A 24305-nucleotide genomic window follows, 5' to 3' on the forward strand; every position below is an offset into this window, starting at 1 on the left:
GCAAGCGGTACCGGACCCCCCCCCCCCACCCCCTTTGTTTTCACACTGCTGCTACTCACTGTTTATCTATGCGTAGTCACTTTACCTCTACCTACATGTACAAATTACCTCGACTAACCGGTACCCCCTGTGTATAGCCTCTTTGTTTTATTGTTGCTTTTTATTTTACTCCATTTCTTACTTTATTTAGTAAATATACTGCTCAAAAAAATAAAGGGAACACTTAAACAACACATCCTAGATCTGAATGAAATAAATAATCTTATTAAATACTTTTTCTTTACATAGTTGAATGTGTTGACAACAAAATCACACAAAAATAATCAATGGAAATCCAATTTATCAACCCATGGAGGTCTGGACTTGGAGTCACACTCACAATTAAAGTGGAAAACCACACTACAGGCTGATCCAACTTTGATGTAATGTCCTTAAAACAAGTCAAAATGAGGCTCAGTGGTATGTGTGGCCTCCATGTGCCTGTATGACCTCCCTACAACACCTGGGCATGCTCCTGATGAGGTGGCGGATGGTCTCCTGAGGGATCTCCTCCCAGACCTGGATTAAAGCATCCGCCAACTCCTGGACAGTCTGTGGTTTAACGTGGCATTGGTGGATGGAGCAAGACATGATGTCCCAGATGTTCTAAATTGGATTCAGGTCTGGGGAACGGGCGGGCCAGTCTATAGCATCAATGCCTTCCTCTTGCAGGAACTGCTGACACACTGACTTGGAGTTACATTGTGTTGTTTAAGTGTTCCCTTTATTTTTTTGAGCAGTGTATATATTTAGTGCTATTTCTTGAACTGCATTGTTGGTTAAGGGCTTGTAAGTAAGCATTTCACGGTAAGGTATACCTGTTGTATGTGGCTCATGTGACAAATATTATTTTTTTGATAGAAATAACACCATTCTCCAAATCCAAAGTAGATGCTTTTCCAGCTTGGAACTGGTAGGTTCGCTAGACCTTCATGGTTTCCTCGCACATAAAGGTGGTGGAATTAGCCTAAATCAAGGTCAGAATATGGCGTATCTGTACACACCTCCGCCACACCTTAATTTAATGGTCTGAATTGGGCTCATAGTGTCATTTCGTTGCATTAAAGCTCAGGCTCTAATCAATGTCCACAAACAATTTCAGTTCTCAAAAGGTTGAAGTGTTTGTAAGACAATTCTGAATAATAATTTTTTTTAAATGAACAAAAACTGATTGAAATAATTATAGTGTAGTTACAGACCAGTGTAAAACATTAGTTTCAAAGCACCTCCCCGTGGGAAAAAATGTATTGATATGTTCTCAGAGGAGTGTTCATGTGCCTCAGGTCAGCTGTGCTGCTTTTACCTTCATCATTCCAGTGTCTAAAATTATCAAAATGTGGACTCCAGATTCATCCATTTTCAAAAAGTTATACTACTACTTCTAATATCCAGCATTGGTTGTGGGTGAATGACTGTTGAAAACAGTAAAATATGCTGAAGCAAATATTTGAACTGCTACAAACTAAGCCCCAAGAATAGAACACAGGTGATGTATAAAACAGCATTTATTTTTATATAAATACAAAAATAATTACTTTACACATGACTGTTTTTATACAGAATTAGCGACATGTCTGGAGGACAACGTGGAGCTGGAGGGGCTTAGACAAAGGCACTGAACAGTAACCCATGTGGATAACATGCTCACACTAGAACTAACATCAGCAAATACATTTAAAATCAGATAGATCGCTGTTGCTTATTGGACTCAGCCTACACCCAAGGCACTGGGGTTTTACTACACCTGTGGAGGCCCATCCTACACTTAGCTAATGCTGTGTCCTCAATCACCAGTTGAGCAGAGCTCGGAGGCGAAAAACCAAATGTGAACACACCCAGTGAGAAAGCATACTAACTGTCATAAGCATGGCATCAGGACTGAACTCAATTTGGAAGAGTGGATATAAAACGTATATGCATGCAGTGGTAAACAATGGCTACAGTTTTTTTTATTTTTTTATTTTTTTAAATGTGTCGTTCTTTGCTTGCGACAGAGCTAAAGCGAAATGTGCACTCTGCTCCAGTTCCTGCAAGAACAGTGCCACGCTTTTCTCTCTGGCTTCAAAATGTCACACCGTCACTTCTGTTGGACATAATACAGACAGATTTCAATGAGATTCAAGTAGGCCTACAGCTCTTTAACAGTAGGAGCAGGTTGGCATCCAAAGTTTCTCAGCACCAGTAGAGGCTGTGACTCAAACCAGAGAGAAATGGGTGCGGAATTTATGAAAGGGGGGGGGGGTCAACACCAATACACTCCACTCAGTATACATGTAAACATCGGTTCTTACTGGCAAAATGGTTATGCTGTATCCTTCCACCATTACAGGTGTACTATGGGTAGGGCCCAGAGTTTTTCTCAGCCATGTGACCAGACCCAGGAAATACATCAGGCCTCAACTATGGAAGATGGCTCACATACTCAGACAGACAAAATCCTGCTAGACTTTCAGTAGCAGAATATATAAAATGTTTACAATTAAATGCACAGACAATGTATTAAAATTATAAAAAAGTACAGGTATTGAAATATAGAAACCAGCTGAAAGCAAGGTCACATTATAAAGCTGAATTCTACAGCCAAAGCTAGAGAGGTTCAGCACCAACTCTAAACAGCAGAGGTCATTTGGGCTGGTGGGACAAAGCTACTGAACTGCCCCAACATTGGCTAACCTAACACACGTCTAACAAATACAATCTATTTATAAAATAAAAAAACACTCAACTTGTGCCTTTACCCTGAACAGGAAAGAAATGCACAGGTATAAAACTTTAAAATATCTAATACAAAAAGTCCAGTAGAGCTTTGGGTCATAACTCTGAGAGATTGCTGTAGCAGAGAGAAAATAAAATATCAGAAGGTCCAGAGGTGAGGGGTCAATTCTCTTTCAGTTCAATAGTGCAGTGACTTTTATATTGGAAAACAAAACTCCTGCATACCTAACCTGGGATGTAATCATTAGTCCAAAAAATGTTGCAATGGAAAAAGACAGTTTCTATTAGACAAATTCAGGTAGGTACCTTTCCGTTTGGTTCCTAGTGAATACACCTCAGTACTCTAAATTCCATGTCTAATTTCAGTTCATGAATAGGCTCATATTCAAATGAGATCGACCCTTGATCGTGAGCCTGATTGATTGATCTCCTGTCACTTATCCTTGTCACAGTGGAAACCATTCCCATTGGTTATTTCGCCGTTGGTTTTGTTGTAGGGGTGGGCCCAGGTTTTGGCCTGAAGTACCTTGGGAAGCCTCTTTCCCTTGGTGTAGGCGTGGTACCAGAAGTTGAGGAAGAGGAGGAGGAAGACCAGGCCATAGAGGCCAATGATGTAGATGAAGATGGGGAACTGGTAGGGACAGTCCTTCATGAAGAAGTACTGCCAGATGTGGGTGGTAATGATCACAAACTGGATCTGAGGACAGACAGAGGAAGGTCAAATATGACTTGTTTTTAACATAATCATATCCTTGTTCATAAAAACGTATGACTTCTGATTCAAATTCAACTCCCACACTAGTGCAGTGCAGTACGTACCAGCTGAATAGTGGTGAGGTACTTCTTCCACCAGAGGTACTTCTGGTAGGCGGGGCCCAGGGCAGACAGGCCGTAGTAGGAGTACATGATGACATGGACCACACAGTTCAACAGGGCATGGAATGTCCCCTGGCCACCTAGAGAACGAGATGAGCAATTAGCAGTTATGATTTTGTTTGTTCTATAGAGCAGTGGTTCCCAAACTTTTGATAATCCCGTACCCCTTCAAAAACATTCAACTTCCAGCTGCGTACCCCCTCTAGCACCAGGGTCAGCGCACTCTTAAATGTTGTTTTTTGCCATCATTGTAAGCCTGCCACACACACACACACACACACACACACACACACACACACACACACACACACACACACACACACACACACACACACACACACACACACACACACACACACACACACACACACACACACACACACACACACACACACACACACACACACACACACGCGCACACTACATTTATTAAACATAAGAATGAGTTTGTCACAACCCGGCTCGTGGGAGGTGACAAAGATCTCTTATAGGACCAGGACACCAATGTGCTAATACAGTCACTGTACCAATTCAAGCACTTGTATACTGTACCTGCAGCGAACCGGACCCCAAACCACCAGGTAAAGGGCATGATAGAGTGATGATAGACATGGAGGAACGTAATCTGACTGTTCTTCTTCCTCAGAACAAAGAAGATCTGAAAGAAGGGAGAATTCAGCCATTTAACTTAAAGGCCCAGTGCAGTCAAAATTCTGTTTCTTCCTGTGGTTTATATTATATTGTACAACAGCTGATGAAACTAACACTGTGAAAGTGTGAAAAAATGTGATCAGTGTAATTTCCTAAAAGTTGCTGGTTGAAAATACAATCTACACAGGACCTTCTAAATCAGCAGGTTTGATCGAGCGGGAGTGTCTGCTTTCCATGGTGACATCACCATGCAGTAAATTGGTGAATAAACCAATAAAGTGTTCCAAACCGCTTTGCCAATAACTGCTATTTTTCAGTTTCTCTCTCCCCACTCAGACCACTTACAGACAGTCCTAGTAAAATTATTGCTTGAGAAGTAATTTAGCTAAAAAGCTATTTTTGCTCAAATTAATGGAAACCTATTACAAATCAAATTTTATTAGTCACATGCGCCGAATACAATAGGTGTAGACCTAACAGTGAAATGCTTACTTACGAGCCCTTAACCAACAATGCAGTTAAAAAAATACATATAAGAACAAGAAATAAAAGTAAAAAGTAATTATAGAGCAGCAGTAAAATAACAACAACGAGACTATATACAGGGGGGTACCGGTACAGAGTCAATGTGCGGGGGCACCGGTTAGTTGAGGTACTGTGTACATGTAGGTAGAGTTATTAAAGTGACTCTGCATAGATGATAACAACAGACTAGCAGCGGTGTAAAAGAGGGAGAGTGGGGGGGCAATGCAAATAGTCTGGGTAGATATTTGATTAGATGTAGAAGCTGTTTAGAAGCCTCTTGGACCTAGGCTTGGCGCTCCGGTAACACTTGCCGTGCGGTAGCAGAGAGAACAGTCTATGACTAGGGTGGCTGGAGTCTTTGACAATCTTTAGGGCCTTCCTCTGACACCGCCTGGTATAGAGGTCCTGCATGGCAGGAAGCTTGGCCCCAGTGATGTACTGGGCTGTACGCACTGCCCTCTGTAGTGCCTTGCGGTCGGAGGCTGAGCAGTTGCCATACCAGGCAGTGATGCAACAAGTCAGGATGCTCTCGATGGTGCAGCTGTAGAAGCTTTTAAGGATCTGAGGACCCATGCCAAATCTCTTCAGTCTCTTGAGGGGGAATAGGCTTTGTCGTGCCCTCTTAACTACTGTCTTGGTGTGCTTGGACCATGTTAGTTTGTTGGTGATGTGGACAGCAGGGAACTTGAAGCTCTCAACCTGCTCCACTGCAGCCCCGTCGATGAGAATGGGGGCGTGCTGGGTCCTCTTTTTCCTGTAGTCCACAATCATCTCCTTTGTCTTGATCACGTTGAGGGAGAGGTTGTTGTCCTGGCACCACACGGCCAGGTCTCTGACCTCCTCCCTATAGGCCGTCTCGTCGTTGTCGGTGATCAGACCTACCACTATTGTGTCTTCGGCAAACTTAATGATGGTTTTGGAGTCATGCCTGGCCGTGCAGTCATGAGTGAACAGGGACTGAGCACGCACCCCTGAGGGGCCCCTGTGTTGAGGATCAGCGTGGCGGATGTGTTGCTACCTACCCTTACCACCTGTGGGCGGCCTGTGAGGAAGTCCAGTTGCAGAGGGGGGTGTTTAGTTCCAGGGTCCTTAGCTTATTGATGAGCTTTAAGGGCACTATGGTGTTGAACACTGAGCTGTAGTCAATGAATAGCATTCTTACATAGGTGTTCCTTTCGTCCAGGTGGAAAGGGCAATGTGGAGTGCAATAGAGATTGCATCATCTGTGGATCTGTTGGGGCGGTACGCAAATTGGAGTGGGTCTAGGGTTTCTTGGATAATGGTGTTGATGTGAGCCATGACCAGCCTTTCAAAGCACTTCATGGCTACCGATGTGAGTGCTACGGGTCGGTAGTCATTTAGGCAGGTTATCTTAATGTTCTTGGGCACAGGGACTATGGTGGTCTGCTTAAAACATGTTGGTATTACAGACTCGGACAGGGAGAGGTTGAAAATGTCAGTGAAAAACACTTGCCAGTTGGTCAGCACATGCTTGCAGCACACATCCTGGTAATCCATCTGGCCCTGCGGCCTTGTGATGTTGACCTGTTTAAAAGGTCTTACATCGGCTGCGGACAGCGTGATCACACAGTCTTCCGGAACAGCTGGTGCTCTCATACATGTTTCAGTGTTATTTGCCTCGAAGCGAGCATTTAAGTAGTTCAGCTCGTCTGGTTGGCTCGTGTCACTGGGCGGCTCTCGACTGTGCTTCTGTAACAGTATAGCTTCCGTCCCTCTCCTCACCCCAACCTGGGCTTGAACCAGGGACCCTCTGCGCACATCAACAACTGACATCCCACGAAGCATCGTTACCCATTGCTCCACAAAAGCCGCGGCCCTTGCAGCGCAAGGGGAACAACTACTTAAGGTAGCAGAGCGAGTGACGTCACCGATTGAAACGCTATTAGTGTGCACCACCGCTAACTAGCTAGCCATTTCACATCGGTTGTAATGGTTTGCAAGCCCTGCCACATCCGACAAGCGTCAGAGCCGGTCTAGTACAATGTGATCTTAGTCCTGTATTGACACTTTGCCTGTTTGATGGTAAGTCAGAGGGCATAGCGGGATTTCTTATAAGCTTCTGGGTTAGAGTACCGCTCCTTGAAAGCAGCAGCTCTAACCTTTAGCTCAGTGCGGATGTTGCCTGTAATCCATGGCTTCTGGTTGGGGTATGTACATACGGTCACTGTTGGGACAACGTCATCGATGCACTTATTGACGAAGCCAATGACTGATCTGGTGTACTCCTCAATGCCATCGGAGGAATCCCGGAACATATTCCAGTCTGTGCTAGCAAAACAGTCCTGTAGCATAGCATCTGCTTCATCTGACCACTTTTGTATTGATCTAGTCACTGGTGCTTCAAGTACAGTAAGGTACTTGATTGCTACCCAGAGATGATTTCATATTGATATAAAAACAGCCGCATTGGGCCTTTAACAGAACAAGACAAAGAAAAAAAACAGACAACTGAACAAGCGAGACACAAACAGTCAGAAAGCTATACTAAAGGGAATCAGCTTACTGTGTCCAACATCTCTATGAACTTTGAGAAGTAGTAGAGCCAACACGTCCCAGCCATCTAAAAGGAAGAGAGCGAGGTTATTTGTAGCAAGACAGGAATAATTACATTTCTTACAGATAAGCAAAACCATTCAATTCAAAATGGTGGTGACCTAACAGGCCTCACCACACGACTAATGACATTATGCAACACAGAAAACGTGGTGTGAATCACGGCTATGGAATGGCCTGCTCTCAATGATTCTTTGTTCCAACAGTTTGTTAGCATTCTAGAGTCAGTGGAGGAATCCACAGGTGAATGGGTGTTAATAGAGACAAAGGAACTACCAGCACTAGTAGTTTGAAGATCTCTACCTGTACTGTAGCAGGTTGCGCCACATTCTACAGCTCTTACCCTCACTGCCTGCGGCGAGTCCGAGTAGTCCACTAGGTCACAGTGGAACGTGTAGCCCGTCCCCCAGCCCGACATCACATACTACAGTAAGAGACAATTCATTAAAACATACTCCTAATCACAACACAGTTGTTGTTGCACTTGCTCTCCTTTAAACAAAGACTAGACGCCAACTGAAATGCATTGTCTCCACATTGAAACTAAAGAATGTAGTGTAAAGTATTAAATTACAAATCACGATTGTTGAGTTTGCTGCTAAACAAGATCGTATTGCTTGACGAGGCAGTAACAAACACTAGAGCCTGTCAGAAGTCCATTGAGAAAGAGACCCACCTCATAGCACATGTAGAGGGACAAGGCGACCACGCTAAAGTTGTAGAAAATGAGAACTTCTTTGAGGTGGAAGGCCTTGCGGTTCTCCATGAGTCTGGGCCCCAGCCGGGTGACAAAGTAGATGTACGCCACGATTATTATGGTTTGGGGGAGCGGCGACGACATGAGAAACCAGTCTTCTGTCCTGGGGTCTGGAAAGCAGAGAAGGGTTGAGTGTGATTCAACATAACTCAATACATCATGCTATCTAGCCAACCATTCAACTGAGATGCACCAATACGAACAAGTTTAAGAGGGTTAGATTTAGAGTCGATTCCCATGGCTTGTAATTACTAGCGCCATTTCATCAACCCCAAAAGACCAACCATGGCTAGATGAAGAGTCAATATCTGTCCGTTTCCACCAAGTAACACAATGGAAGAGAATGTTGCATAATGCTTTTATGCGTTATCCTCTGGCTTACACTGGAATTGTGCATTTACCTTTTTAATACCAAAACTAAAAATCTATGCATCGCTGGACAGCAGTTAGTGATGGATCCTCACCTGCATTCTTCATGAAGTTTTCATACCAGAGTCCGGCCCTGGCCGTTAGATCCCTGAACTCCATGTCTCTCTGAGCTCCTGTAGCCGTCCTGGAGGAGGAAACACACAGGTCAGAGGTTAGAGATCAGTGCTGTGACAGAGGTAAGACAGTGGTTCTTGCTATCGGGGATCCTTGGGACATCCAACTATGACGTCACCCAATTGAAGTAGAAATGTAAAAGAGTGTGGGTTAGCTCAGGGTTAAGGGTAGGGTTAAGGGTAGGGATGTCCCAAGAATTCCGTTTAGCACTAAACGTTCAGGCAGTCCTACAGTAGTTTTCTTGGACGGGATGATCCACATGAAATAACATCCCTTAAATCTCAATCTTACTCTCTTGACTTAAATGGTCATAACATTTACATGATCTAGTCCTGGATCACCCCATTTCCCTCTAATAAATAAGCATGTACCATATTCAAATACTCTGTGACCAAAGTGGATGGGTCATATACAATATACCAGCCCTGAATGAAAGGCTGTATTGTTGAAGTGAAACAAGTCTAATCAGCATTTCTCTCTCTCCTCTTGGTCAGTATCTCATTGGAAGACAAGGGATGGAGTGTTGACAGTACAATGGCCATCAGTCAGTCTTCCTCACCCATAGGGCTCTGGTGCACTAAATAGTGAATGGGGTGCCATTTGGAAATACAGACAGTCAGCATGCAGGGAACAGCAAAGCACTCATTCACTGGAGTGCGTGGCACACGTGCACACAGGGACAGTCATTATAATGAAGACAATATTATAATCATTCAGTTATACAACTAATAGGCCATGTAGTCCTACTCAACGTCTTCCCATTCAAGATGACCTGCATTCTAAATATCAGTCTACCGTTCCCAAGCCGACTCGCCTGCTGCTAAGCGGGAGGGAAAGATTAGGATACACACAGACAGATTAAGGAGCAACACTGGATCGGTCAACCAATGATACCCATTAAGAGGGAGGGAGCTAAGGATAAATGGCATTTACAGAGAACAGCTACATGAGGCTAGGGTTACTATCCTGACATCTCTCTATTCAATAAAATTACAACCTGAAGACACAGAATGCCAAGCCAGATAACAAAGCTCCATTCTAGAACAATTAGGCCAATACTCAACACAAGTGGATTGCTGACTGACATGTACACCATGTCCATGTCAGATTTCCATTCAAACAGTCTACTGCAAACTAAACCAGTGGATAGCTAAGCCGTCATGCAATATTTTATTTAACCCATGAGACACAATGCTCTTTAAGATTCAGCCTAACATGATGTAGGCCTAAGTACTAGTAAAACAAGACAACATTTAGAGCCATGTGAAGCAGTCCCTTTACATTCCTAGAAGGGTGGGGGGAGGAAGACGAGCTGAACCCTTGGTCTCTTTCCCATAACTGGAGACACCAAGAAACCAATCGATTCTAAAAGATCCACACAATTCAAGATCATCCTACATGCCTGAAACTATAAATTCAGTCCATTGGAAGTACTTCACTTAAAAGTATTCCAAAATACAAACAAGTATTGTGCGCAGCGTGTAGCTGAGAAGAGACTGCCGGTTTGAGTTGGAGAAGTCTACAAAATCCAACAGAACAGGCCGTGTAGAAAGTTCCAGACTACGGGATACACAGTGTTATCTGGCAAAGCCTGCCATGTGAAACTTCCAAGATAAGTAAGCTTTAAAAAAAGGTGCATTATACAGATATCGCTCTGCCATTTCCTGGTTGCTAAAATTCTGATAGTTTGCCTAAATCAAATAAAATTTTATTGGTCCCATACACATGGTTAGCAGATGTTAATGCGAGTGTAGCGAAATGCTTGTGCCTCTAGTTCCAACCATGCAGTAATAGCTAACAAGTAATCGAACAATTTCACAACTACCACCTTATAAACACAAGTGTAAAGGACTGAATAAGAATATGTACATAAACATACGGATGAGCGATGGCCGAACGGCATAGGCAAGATGCAGTAGATGGTAAAGAGTAGAGTGTATACATATGAGATGAGTAATGTAGGGTACGTAAACATTATATAAAGGGACATTGTTTAAAATGACTAGTGATACATTTTTTACATCCAATTTTTAATTATTAAAGTGGCTAGAGATTGAGTCAGTATGTTGACAGCAGCCACTCAATGTTAGTAATGGCTGTTTAACAGTCTGACGGCCTTGAGATAGAAGCTATTTTTCAGTCTCTCGGTCCCCGCTTTGATGCACCTGTACTGACCTCGCCTTCTGGATGATAGAGGGGTGAACAGGCAGTGGCTCGGGAGGTTGTTGTCCTTGATGATCTTTTTGGCCTTGCTGTGACATCGGGTGGTGTAGGTGTCACGGAGGGCAGGTAGTTTGTCCCCGGTGATGCGTTGTGCAGAGCTCACTACCCTCTGGAGAGCCCTGCGGTTGTGGACGGAGCAGTTGCCGTACCAGGCGGTGATAGAGCCCGACAGGATGCTCTCGATTGTGCATCTGTAAAAGTTTGTAAGTGTTTTTGGTGACAAGCCAAATTTCTTCAGCCTCCTGAGGTTGAAGAGGCACTGTTGCGCCTTCTTCACCACACCGTCTGTGTGGGTGGACCATTTCAGTTTGTCCGTGATGTGTACACCGAGGAACTTAAAACCTTCCACCTTCTCCACTGCTGTCCCGTCAATGCGGATAGGGGGGTGCTCACTCTGCTGTTTCCTGAAGTCCATGATCATCTCCTTTGTTTTGTTGACGTTGAGTGTGAGGTTGTTTACCTGACACCACACTCCGAGGGCCCTCACCTCCTCTTTGTAGGCCGTCTCGTCGTTGTTGGTAATCAAGCCTACCACTGTAGTGTCGTCTGCAAACTTGATGATTGAGTTGGAGGCGTGCATGGCCACGCAGTCATGGGTGAACAGGGAGTACAGGAGAGGGCTGAGAACACACTCTTGTGGGGCCCCAGTGTTGAGGATCAGCGGGGTGGTGATGTTGTTTCCTACACTCACCACCTGGGGGCGGCTCGTCATAAAGTCCAGGATCCAGTTGCACAGGGCGGGGTTGAGACCCAGGGTCTCGAGCCTAATGATGAGTTTGGAGGGTACTATGGTGTTAAATGCTGAGCTGTAGTCGATGAACAGCATTCTTACATAGGTATTCCTCTTGTCCAGATGGGTTAGGGCAGTGTGCAGTGTGATTGCGATTGCGTCATCTGTGGACCTATTGGGGCGGTAAGCAAATTGGAGTGGCTCTAGTGTGTCAGGTAGGGTGGAGGTGATATGATCCTTGACTAGTCTCTCAAAGCACTTCATGATGACGGTAGTGAGTGCTACGGGGCGATAGTCTTTTAGCTCAGTTACCTTAGCTTTCTTGGGAACAGGAACAATGGTGTCCCTCTTGAAGCATGTGGCAACAGCAGACTGGGATAGGGATTGATTGAATATGTCCGTAAACACACCAGCCAGCTGGTCTGCGCATGCTCTGAGGACGCAGCTAGGGATGCCGTCTGGGCTGGCAGCCTTGCGAGGGTTAACACGTTGCAGTGAAGGAGAGTCCGCAGGTTTTGGTAGCGGGCCGTGTTGGTGGCACTGTATTGTCCTCAAAGCGAGCGAAGAAGTTGTTTAGTTTGTCTGGGAGCAAGACATCGGTGTCTGCGGCGGGGCTGGTTTTCTTTTTGTAGTCCGTGATTGACTGTAGACCCTGCCACATTCCTCTCGTGTCTGAGCCGTTGAATTGCGACTTTACTTTGTCTCTATACTGACGCTTAGCTTGTTTGATTGCCTTGTGGAGGGAATAGCTACACTGTTTGTATTCGGTCATGTTTCTGGTCGCCTTGCCCTGATTAAAAGCAGTGGTTCGCGCTTTCAGTTTTGCGCGAATGCTGCCATCAATCCACGGTTTCTGGTTGGGGAAGGTTTTAATAGTCGCTGTTGGTACAACATCACCAATGCACTTGCTAATAAACTCGCTCACCGAATCAGCGAATACATCAATGTTGTTCGACGCTATCCAGAACATATCCCAGTCCACGTGATCGAAGCAATCTTGAAGTGTGGAATCAGATTGGTCGGACCAGCGTTGAACAGACTTGAGCACGGGCGTTTCCTGTTTTAGTTTCTGTCTATAGGCTGGGAGCAACAAAATGGAGTCGTGGTCAGATTTGCCAACAGGAGGGCGAGAGATGGCTTACTATGCGTTGCAATGATCCAGAATTTTCCCAGCCTGGGTCACGCATTCGATGTGCTGATAAAATTTAGGGAGCCTTGATTTCAGATTAGCCTTGTTAAAATCCCCAGCTACAATAAACGCAGCCTCAGGATATGTGGTTTCCAGTTTACATAGAGTCCAATGAAGTTCTTTCAGGGCCGTCGAGGTGTCTGCTTGGGGTGAATGTACACGACTGATTATAATCGAAGATAATTCTCTTGGTAGATAATGCTGTTGGCATTTAATTGTAAGGAATTCTAGGTCAGGTGAACAAAAGGACTTGAGTTCCTGTATGTTGTTATGATCACACCACGACTCGTTAATCATAAGGCATACACCCCTGCCCTTCTTCTTACCAGAGAGATGTTTGTTTCTGTTGGCGCGATGCGTGAAGAAACCAGGTGGCTGTACTGACTCTGATAACGTATCCCGAGTGAGCCATGTTTCCGTGAAACAGAGAATGTTACAATCTCTGATGTCTCTCTGGAAGGCAACCCTTGCTCGGATTTCATCTACGTTGTTAAGAGACTTGGCGTTGGCTAGTAGTATACTCGGGAGCGGTGGGCCATGTGCCCGTCTACGGAGCCTGACCAGAAGACCACTCTGTCTGCGGCGACATTGTTTTGGGTTGCCTGCTGGGATCCGATCCATTGTCCTGGTCGTATTAAGTCGTATTCCTGGTCGTAATGTTGGTAAGTTGACGTTGCTCTTATATCTAATAGTTCCTCCCGGCTGTATGTAATGAGACTTAAGATTTCCTGGGGTAACAGTGTAAGAAATAATACTGCATAGTTTCCTAAGAACGCGAAACGAGATGGCCATCTCTGTCGGCGCCAGTTTATGTGACAAAACAAGCAAGTATAGTGTAGAGAACCATTGTACCATCTAAAACGCTGTGAAATATATTTTCCATAACCAAAAATATTGTATTTTCAGCAAAAAGGAAACTTTATAGGAAGCACAGAAATAGCACACATAGAACAGATCTACCACTTCTTAGACTTGCTTGCAATGAGTGAGATCTATAGCTCACATTTCTATGTGAATTTGGTCAGGTCGCCCAAAAAGTTAAATATTGAGCTTTAACATTCAAATGATGTCTGACTGGTTTTGGGGGAAAAAAGTCAAATGGAACTGTTTTTATCTCAATTTCAAATCATTTCTGGGTAAAAATGAAGTACCTTACTGTGATTTTTTTCAATTAAAATGGTCAAAAAGAAACAAAAGCTTCTAGCTTCTTAGCAAAGAGCAATTTCTCTTTGGAAGGGGAAAACTAAAAACTAGCAGTTATTAGCAGAGGTTTGGAACTATTTCTTATTGGTCTATTAACTAATTTATCGCATTGTGATGTCACCAGGCAGGCCAAAACTCAATCCCACAAAAACAGACTGACATTTTCAGGCAGTTTTTTAAAAACAGTTTACACTAATTTTCACAATATTATTCCAACCTCAGTGTGGAAATGTATATAAAACGCATGGAAATCACATTTGACTGCAGTGAGTCTTTAACAGAAGAGTGTTTATGAGGGAAACAGTGGCCTTTGCTCAACTCCTAAATCCTCTCTCGTATCTGGCCTTCTTTTGAAAAAGGTCAAAGGTAATCGAGGAAAAACTGCGAAGAGCATGAAAGTGGACGAAAATACGCTTGTATGAAATGAGACTCTCCACCAATCGCGCGTCATCAGGCAAATTACATTCACAGGGATGAATCCCCCCCAAAATGTATATAGCTATCAAAACAAATGACGTTGTAAATGGATAAGTAGCATATCGTTTTTAAATGTTTGCATGCTTTTCTCCTTCGAGAAAACAATATCTGATTCAAAGGGGGTGTGGCAGATTTCTAAACTCTTCGGTGAAGAACTCCGGTAGGACACAGTTGTGCTTCCTCGCTGAAAGGAGGCTATCGAAGTGGGGAGGACCGTCTTCTGTTTGCCTACTAACGAATTGACTCACTCCTCGGTTACCGGGTCACGGAGGAGAGGATGGGCTTCTGCTCAAACGGAAAAATGCCATCGTCTTAGTGGAGCAGCTCCCGTTAACGGCACAAATCCCCAGGGCCATCACTACACCCAGAAAAGGGGATGATGCATGGGCCATTCAACACTAGATGTCCATATATAATTTAGATACGAGTACAAGTAAGCCTACAGGATATGCCCTGAACTGGCTGTACATGTTCAAGCACCGGGTTTCCCTGGATAAAACTTACATCCATTAAAGCCACCATTGTTCCTGTACCCAAGAATGCAAAGGTAACTGAAAGAAATGACTATCACTATCACTTCTGTCATCATGAAGTGCTTTGAGAGACTAGTCAATGATCATATCACCTCTACCTTACCGGTCACCCTAAACCCACTTCAATTTGCTTACTGCCCCAATAGGTCCACAGACGATGCAATCGCCATCACACTGCCCTATCACATCTGGACAAGAGGAATACCTATGTAAGAATGCTGTTCATTGACTATAGCTCAGCATTCAACACCACAGTACCCTCCAAGCTCATCATTAAGATCGATGCCCTGGGTCTCAACCTCCGCTCTGTGCAATTGTGTGCTGGACTTCCTGACGGGCCACCCCCAGGTGGTGAAGGTAGGAAACAACATCTCCACATCACTGATTCTCAAAACTGGGGCCCCACAAGGGTGCGTGCTCAGCCCCCTCCTGTACTCCCTGTTCACCCATGACTGTGTGGCCATGCACGCCTCCAACTCGATCATCAAGTTTGCAGATGACAACAGTAGTAGGCTTGATTACCAACAACGACGAGACAGCCTACAAAGAGGAGGTGAGGACTCTCTGAGTGTGGTGTCAGGTAAACAGCCTCACATTCAACGTCAACAAAACAAAGGAGATGATCGTGGACTTCAGGAAACAGCAGAGGGAGCACCCCCCCCCCCCCCATCCACAGGACAGTAGTGGAGAAGGTGGAAAGATTTAAGTTCCTCGGCGTACACATCACGGACAAACTGAAATGGTCCACCCACACAGACAGCGTGGTGAAGAAGGCACAGCAGCGCCTCTTCAACCTCAGTGGGCTGAAGAAATTTGGCTTGACACCTAAAACCATGAAACTTTTACAGATGCACAATTGAGAGCATCCTTTCTGGCTGTATCACCGCCTGGTACGGCAACTGCACCGCCAGCAACCGCTGGGCTCTCCAGAGGGTGGTGCGGTCTACACAATGCATCACCTTGGGCAAACTACCTGCCCTCCAGGACACCTACAGCACCCGATGTCACAGGAAGGGCAAAAACATAAATCAAGGACAACAACCACCCGAGCCACTGCCCGTTTCCCCCGCTACCACCCAGAAGGCGAGGTCAGTACAGATGCCTCAAAGCCGGGACCGAGAGACTGAAAAACAGCTTCTATCTCAAGGCCATCAGACTGTTAAAACAGCCATCACTAGCACAGAGAGGCTGCTGCCTACATACAGACTTGAAATCATTGGCCACTTTAATAAATGGAACACTAGGCACTTTCATAATGTTTACATATCTTGCATTACTCATCTCATATGTATATACTGTATTCTATCTATTGCATCTTAGCCTATGCTGCTCTGTCATTGCTCATCCATATATTTATATATTCTTATTCCATTCGTTTACTTACATTTGTGCGTATTAGGTATTTGTTGTGGAATTGTTTGATGTTGCACAAGCATTTCGCTACACTCGCAAAACATCTGCTAACCATGTGTATGTGGCCAATAAAATTTGATTTGAAATCACTTGAGTTGAGCCGAGGGCAAATAATGTTACCACGGGCAAATTGAATAAATAAATCAGAACGAAGAACACACTAATGTGACCATTAGCTTCTCCTTCACCCAAATCCAGATAGCAGATGTTCTGAAAGAGCTGCAAAACCTGGACCCGTACAAATCAGCTGGGCTAGACAATCTGGGCTCTCTTTCTAAAATGATCCCCCGCCATTGTTACTACCCTTATTACCAGTCTGTTAAAACTCTCTTTCGTATCGTTCGAGATTCCTAAAGATTGGAAAGCTGCCGCGGTCATCCCCCTCTTCAAAGGGGGTGACACTCTAGACCCAAACTGTTACAGACCTATATCCATCCTGCCCTGCCTTTCTAAAGTCTTCGAAAGCCAAGTTAACAAACAGATCACTGGCCATTTCAAATCCCACTGTACCTTTTCCGCTGTGCAATCCGGTTTCCGAGCTGGTCACTGGTGCACCTCAGCCACGCTCAAGGTACTAAACGATATTATAACCACCATCGATAAAAGACAGTACTGTGCAGCCGTCTTCATCGACCTGGCCAAGACTCTGCCAATATTTTTATCAGCAGACTCAACAGCCTTGGTTTCTCAAATGACTGCCTCGCCTGGTTCACCAACTACTTCTTAGATATAGTTCAGTGTGTCAAATCGGAGGGCCTGTTGTCCGGACCTCTGGCAGTCTCTATGGGGGTACCACAGGGTTCAATTCTCGGGCCGACTCTTTTCTCTGTATACATCAATGATGTCACTCTTGCTGGTGATTCTCTGATCCACCTCTACGCAGACGACACCATTCTGTATACATCTGGCCCTTCTTTGGACATTGTGTTAACAAACCTCCAAATGAGCTTCAATGCCATACAACACTCCTTCCATGGCTTCCAACTGCTCCTAAACGTTAGTAAATCTAAATGCATGCTCTTCAACCGATCGCTGCCCGCACCCGCCCACCCGACTAGCATCACTACTCTGGACGGTTCTGACTTAGAATATGTGGACAACTACAAATACCTAGATGTCTGGCTAGACTGTAAACTCTCCTTCCAGACTCATATTAAACATCTCCAATCCAAAATGAAATCTAGAAATCGGCTTCCTATTTCGCAACAAAGCCTCCTTCACGCACGCTGCCAAACATACCCTCGTAAAACTGACTATCCTACCGATCCTCGACTTCGGTGATGTCATTTACAAAATAGCCTCCAACACTCTACTCAGCAAACTGGATGCAGTCTATCACAGTGCCATCCGTTTTGTCACCAAAGCCCCATATACCACCCACCACTGCGACCTGTATGCTCTCGTCAGCTGGCCCTTGCTACATATTCGTCGCCAGACCTACTGGCTCCAGGTCATCTGTAAGTCTTTGCTAGGTAAAGCCCCGCCTTATCTCAGCTCACTGGTCACCATAGCAGGACCCGCCCGTAGCACGTGCTCCAGCAGGTATATTTCACTGGTCACCCCCAAAGCCAAGACCCCCTTTGGCCTCCTTTCCTTCCAGTTCTCTGCTGCCAATGACTGGATCGAATTGCAAAAATCACTGAAGTTGGAGACTTATATCTCCCTCACTAACTTTAAAGCATCAGCTATCTGAGCAGCTTACAGATCGCTGCAGCTGTACACAGCCCATCTGTAAATAGCCCATCCAACTTCCTACCTAATCCCCATATTGTTTTTATTTACTTTTTTTGCACACCAGTATTTCTACTTGCACATCATCATCTGAACATCTATCACTCTAGTGTTCATTTGCTAAATTGTAATTATTTCGCTACTATGGCCTACTTATTGCCTTACCTCCTTATGCCATTTGCACACACTGTATATAGACTTTTTCAGTTGTGTTATTGACTGTACATTTGTTTATTCCATGTGTGTTGTTTGTCACACTGCTTTGCTTTACCTTGGCCAGGTCACAGTTGTAAATGAGAACTTGTTCTCAACTGGCCTACCTGGTTAAATAAAGGTGAAATAAAACAAACCAAAAAACTAATGGCATCAACATAATCAACATAACATAAGATCAACATAATAAAATAGTAGGTGATTCCTTGGGCAAACTGCACTACCATGTGGATCTACACAACACTTTACAGGTCATGCAGGTTTCCTCTTTGACTGATAAGGTGTGGTGCCACACAATGGGATAGCACTGGATGTCTGAGTCATTCAAACCCTTGGTTGACATGGTGACACCATTATAAGACACACACAAGCTTTCACATGTTCATTTCAGTTTTTGCAATTGACACCTTTCCTGTCTGACAGCTCCCACCCCTTACAAAAAAGATTGCAGTCAGAGTGCAGTTTACTGCAGTATGCTGCAAATACTGTGTCCAAAATATACTTTTTTTTTTACTGGAGTAATTTTGCAGTGTAGTTCCACTGCAGTTATTCTGCAATGACTGCTTCCAAAATACCACATTCGACTGCAGTTACTGCACTTTTATTGCAGTTTCAAAACTGCAATCTTTTTTTGTAAGGGACCCTGATGAAGCTAGTCCAACTGGCCACCAGATAGCACTATTATTCCTTTTACATTATTTGTCATCTGCGTCTGACTTTAAAGTGCCCAGCCAGCTAAACACTCATGTCCCCTTGGCAGCCTACTTGTACATAAAGAGTCCTCAATTCAGGCTGCAAAGGTGTCAGTTTCCTCCTTAACTCGATTTGATAGGGAAAATATGTGTACCGTCTTAATAAAACAATTTTCCACCACTATTTTCAGGACAACTTCTAGATGTTGCACACTCTTTTCAGTGCAGCAGTCTTTTTTACTTGTGAAAATGGTGCTGGAAAATTGTGATTTATTATGACAGTATGCATATTTTCCCAGTTCTTTTTGGCAGGCGGGTCATTAAATCGAGTTAAGGAGGACACCGACACCTTTGCAGCCTGAATGGAGGATGCTTTATGTACTAGCCGGTCTCCGGAGGACACGAGTGTATAGCTGGATGGGCTGAGAAGGTTAACAATTCCCCCATCTGGTGGGCATTGCTTTCCTGCAGGTCTGTCAACGATGACAAGTGTTTAGCAGGCAGGAGCGAAAGACATTGTGTGCGTCGGTACACAGCAGGCAGGATAGGTAGCTAGCTAGGACACGGTAAACTGTTTCCTTCAACCCCCGCCTGCTGGGCACTGCTTTCCCACTGTTCTGTTAACGACGGTGAGGGCAGATGTTCGGCAGGTGTTAGCGAAGGACATTGTGTGCGTTGACGGTCCTTTGCCCCCCAAAAGACTCTGATAATACTTTCATTTTCTTTTTGACCCACATCTTTAAATCGTATAGACAATGAGGGGAAATCCAGGAAACCAGTCAGTATCTGGTGTGACCACCATTTGCCTCATTTGCGACATCTTCGCATAGAGTTGATTAAGCTGTTGATTGTGGCCTGTGGAATGTTCTCCCACTCTTCTTCAATGGCTGTGCAAAGTTGCTGGATATTGGCGGGAAATGGAACACGCTGTCATACACGTCGATCCAGAGCATCCCAAACACGCTCAACGGGTGACATGTCTGGTGAGTATGCAGGCCATGGAAGAACTGGGACATTTTCAGCTTCCAGGAATTGTGTACAGATCCTTGCGACATGGGGTCGTGCAATATCATGCTGAAACATGAGGTGATGGCGGCGGAAGAATAGCACGACAATGGGCTTCAGGATCTCGTCACGGTATCTCTGTGCATTCAAATTGCCATCGATAAAATGCAATTGTGTTCGTTGTCTGTAGCTTATGCCTGCCCATACCATAACCCCACAGCCACCATGGGTTCACAACATTGACGTCAGCAAACCACTTGCCCACATGACACCACCATACACGTGGTCTGCGGCTGGTTGGACGCCAAATTCTCTAAAATTATGTTGGAGGCGGCTTATGGTAGAGAAATTCGCATAACATTCTCTGGTAACAGCTCTGGTGGACATCCCTGCAGTCAGCATGCCAATTGCACCCTCCTTCAAAACTTGAGACATCTGAGGCATTGTGTTGTGTGAGAAAACTGCACATTTTAGTGTCCTTTTGTCCCCAGCACAAGCTGTAACTGTGTAATGATCATGCTGTTGAATCAGCTTCTTGATATGCCACACCAGTCAGGTGGATGGATTATTTTTGCAAAGGGGAAATGCTCACTATCAGGGACTTAAATTGTGCACAAATTTGAGAAATTAGCTTGGAACATTTCTGGGATATTTTATTTCAGCTAATGAAACATAGGACAGAACTGTATATTTGTGTTCAGTGTTTGTTTGTCCTCTGTGTGAATTTGGTTGCTAAATTCCATACTGTTTAATAAAATGTTAAATACAACCACCAACTGTTACCTCATTGCTGTTACTATAACATGGCAACTCAGCTCAATGCACGTGTGACAATTGAATCTCAACAAGCAAACAGTCAGTCGGTGGTTGTATTTGATTAACGTTTTTTTAATCTATTTCAGCAAACAAAGAAAGGCACGCAACAAAAGAGGACGACCATAGGTACACGGTAAGGGTTTAAGAATGTAAATGTTTTAAGTATAGATTGCATAGCGAAGGATTCGGAGGTTCATACAAAAATAAACAGGTCTTGAGATACTTGTCTATTTAAATACAGGACTGGGTTGGTGAAAGGGGAACCCTTACTGTCACCTCTCCAGACACGTAAAATCAGTGAGTGATTACTTCAAGTGAGAATGCATGCATTTAAGTATTCCAATAAGGCCCAGTAGCATAAAACGTCTTACGTGTATTTCCCACTTTAAATCAGTTGCACAAAACATTTTAGGGCGAATTACCCCCTTAAATTAAGTGATCAAGTTAAGGGTGCCCATGATTTCCCTTAACTGCATCATTCAGTACGGATATCAATGTAAACAGCATTTGTGGAGATGAATGTCGCTTTCCTCTGTCCTGGTTTAAAAAGGAATACAGACACCAGCTAGCTGGCTAAACAATGGAAGGTGCACAATCCAAGACTTACAAAGCTACCTACTCTAAATTAGCTTGACGTGCTAGAAAGTAATAGAAACAAGTTGAGAACTAAAATAAATGGTTTAATATCTTCGGAATCAATTTGTTTCTCCTTTCTTGAACGCAGAAGTTCTATTTTGCGATCTAGTTAAGACGTTCAGTGACTCAAGTCGTCTCCATGGTAACCGGAGTCTTTCTGCCGTACCTGCCTCCAAACTACCGTAAAACCCTTCAATTATGTCCTTACCTAAGGAAATGTTTGAGGGGCTCTATGCAACACCCTTAGGTATGAGGAAGTTATTCCTTAAGGGAACACTTAAGATGTTTCATGCAATTAGGCTTCACAGAAAGGAATTCCGTCATAGTAATCCCGGTAGTAACTCGTCCGTCAAGACTCATCACCGGCCCACGAAGACCAGCGCTAGAGGACTGGCACGAGACCTGATGAAAACAGGAATCGTTCAGCGCTGCAGCAACACAGAATAACAGTCATCCCAAAAATGAATGCCACAACACGGACTTCAAACTTAAAAATCCCTTCATCCTCAAATGTCGGACAAACTGTGACGTGACTATCAATTAAGATGTTTAGCCTATCACATACGGTAATATGACATCTTCACAGAGTAGACTGCTGAAGTAAAGTTATTATTCAATGTATCAATGCCGTAACATAGCCTAATTCACAAACCTTCAATATCGTGAGAGCATCCTACCACTCCGTCCTACGTTACTTCTCCTCCAGTGCTTTGCCGGTGGATCAGCTGTGAGCGTTTGACGAATGGGGTGTCAAACTCTAGCAATTTGCAAGGAGTCCCATAGTCCCCTCCCTACTGTGTAACTGCGGTGCATTGATACGGAACGAGGGCGGAGAATGAGCCTGACGTTTGCTTTCTTCGAGAAACCCGTCGAAACGGATTGGCAATATTAGGAAATCTGTCGTTATGAACTTTGAATAATACTTTTAAGATAAATTGTGCTAAACATTTCTTAAGGAATCCAACTTCAATGTGGAATGTCATCCCTCATATCTTCTCCCATTTTGGTGGCTTCAATTTTGTTACTTTGTAACTATAACATTGATAAGATTCCTACAAAATGATCTGCTTTTCATAGACGAGTATTCTTAGCGTGGTCGTTAATATATAAACATTTTTTTCCCCGCATAGGTATTTCATTTGGAACAATAAGGATATTTTGTATAGAAACAAGTCTTTTTATTTTTTAAGAAGTGGTTCAATAATCATATCCTGCTGGTGAGTCAGCTTTTTAACGCAGAAGGATTGTTACTCAATTATGAGGAATTTTTATCACGTTACAATATCCCTGTTACACCTAGAGTTCGCCAAAGTCTTTGATGCTATTCCATCTGGAACTCTCATGTTGTTTAGAGGTGTAACCAAACCTCACCTTGACCTACCCTCCCTTAATCCAGTTGACTCTCCAATAGGAAAAAATATGTTTCTCCTTGCTCCCTCAGAACAACAGATCTATACATGCTTTATTTCAAAGGGATATTGTATCCATTCCTTATGTCACAATTTACTGGAATACATTTGTCAATCATATCTGTTGGAAAAAAAGTATGGTTATTACCACACAAATACCTGCTTGTTAACAAGGTCAAAGAGGTCTCTTTCAGAATGATCCAGAAATATTACCCTAAGAATGATTACCTGAAGAAACTCAACAACAAAAAACATTAACTGTACTTTTTGTGGTGAGCATCCAGAAACAGTTTTGCATTTATTTTGGCATTGTCTACATGTAAAAAAAAAAAATATGGAAAGATATTCATAGTTTTATAATTGTTAATATTCTTCATTACTTTTGTTTTTCATGGGAGAATGTGCTGCTCAGTTTCCTTAACCATAATAAGGATAAAGAAAAACAACTTTACCTCCAATCTAATTGTGCTAATGGAAAAATGTCGTATTCATAAATGTAAATTCACTAATAAAAAAAACTCTTCCATGTTTTCTATAAGGAATTTGAGCAGTACATTAAGACCATTCTACATTCTTGTAATAAGAAAGCTGTTAAAACAATCAATGTGTTTCTTTTAAGGTCTTTGTATAATCTGTCATTTGTTGTACCCCCTAGCGTATGTTTTCATTGTCTGTTTGTATGCTCTGGATAAGAGCGTCTGCTAAATGACTTAAATGTAAATGTAAATGTATACTTCTTGTATGTATACATTTGTGTGTGAATGGATGACAGAAAGGTGCGTCTCTTGAGCTTCATGTTCAAAGAGGCTATGAGGACTGGTTTGGCTCCAGTTCTGCTGGTTTTACTCTGCTCATCATTGGAATAATGGAAAGCTGATATGAACACCATAGATTCTATAGCTCAATGTACAGTGCAGATACCCATCCATAGGTTTATCTATGTATAGTCACTTTACCACTACCCACATGCATATATTACCTCAACTAACCTGTGCCCCGCACATTAACTCTGTACCAGTACCCCCTGTATATAGCCTTATTTTATTATTGCTCTCTAATTATTTTTCTATTTTCTTTTTATTTATTTACTGTTTACTTCAGTTTATTTAGTAAATACTTTAACTTATTTTTTTTAAAACGACATTGTTGGTTAAGGGCTTGTAAGTAAGCATTTCTACACCTGTTGTATTCGACGCATGTGACAAATAACATTTGATTTCAAATGCACAAATCACCAATACTATACATTTCCACTTTTCTATAAAAAATGAAAACGATAAATCAGTTATTACAACAGACATTCAAATTCTGTTAAGGTTTATTCTCTAACACCACAGTAGGTGTTAAACTGCATT

The 24305-nt window shown here is 43.4% G+C and overlaps 1 protein-coding gene across 3 annotated transcripts in view; it reads right to left on the reverse strand.

Moving 5' to 3' along the window:
- Positions 1-1526: 1526 nt before the first annotated feature.
- Positions 1527-24305, reverse strand: part of LOC115164229 (elongation of very long chain fatty acids protein 7) — a 36540-nt gene continuing 13761 nt past the window's right edge. Inside the window, exons 1-9 of one of the 3 annotated variants that reach the window (XM_029716498.1) lie at positions 22194-22401; positions 21750-21943; positions 8602-8690; positions 8057-8247; positions 7724-7804; positions 7331-7387; positions 4183-4288; positions 3574-3710; positions 1527-3451 (exon numbers count right to left, since the gene is read on the reverse strand). In XM_029716498.1, the coding sequence (XP_029572358.1) occupies positions 3188-3451; positions 3574-3710; positions 4183-4288; positions 7331-7387; positions 7724-7804; positions 8057-8247; positions 8602-8665 (900 nt within the window). In that variant the 5' untranslated portion in view covers positions 8666-8690; positions 21750-21943; positions 22194-22401 and the 3' untranslated portion in view covers positions 1527-3187. Of the gene's footprint in view, positions 3452-3573; positions 3711-4182; positions 4289-7330; positions 7388-7723; positions 7805-8056; positions 8248-8601; positions 8691-21749; positions 21944-22193; positions 22402-24305 lie in introns of those variants that run through there. The other 2 variants (XM_029716497.1, XM_029716496.1) reach the window with 2 other exon arrangements.

Source organism: Salmo trutta, chromosome 27 (genome assembly GCF_901001165.1).
Source record: "Salmo trutta chromosome 27, fSalTru1.1, whole genome shotgun sequence".
Classification (NCBI taxonomy): domain Eukaryota; kingdom Metazoa; phylum Chordata; class Actinopteri; order Salmoniformes; family Salmonidae; genus Salmo; species Salmo trutta.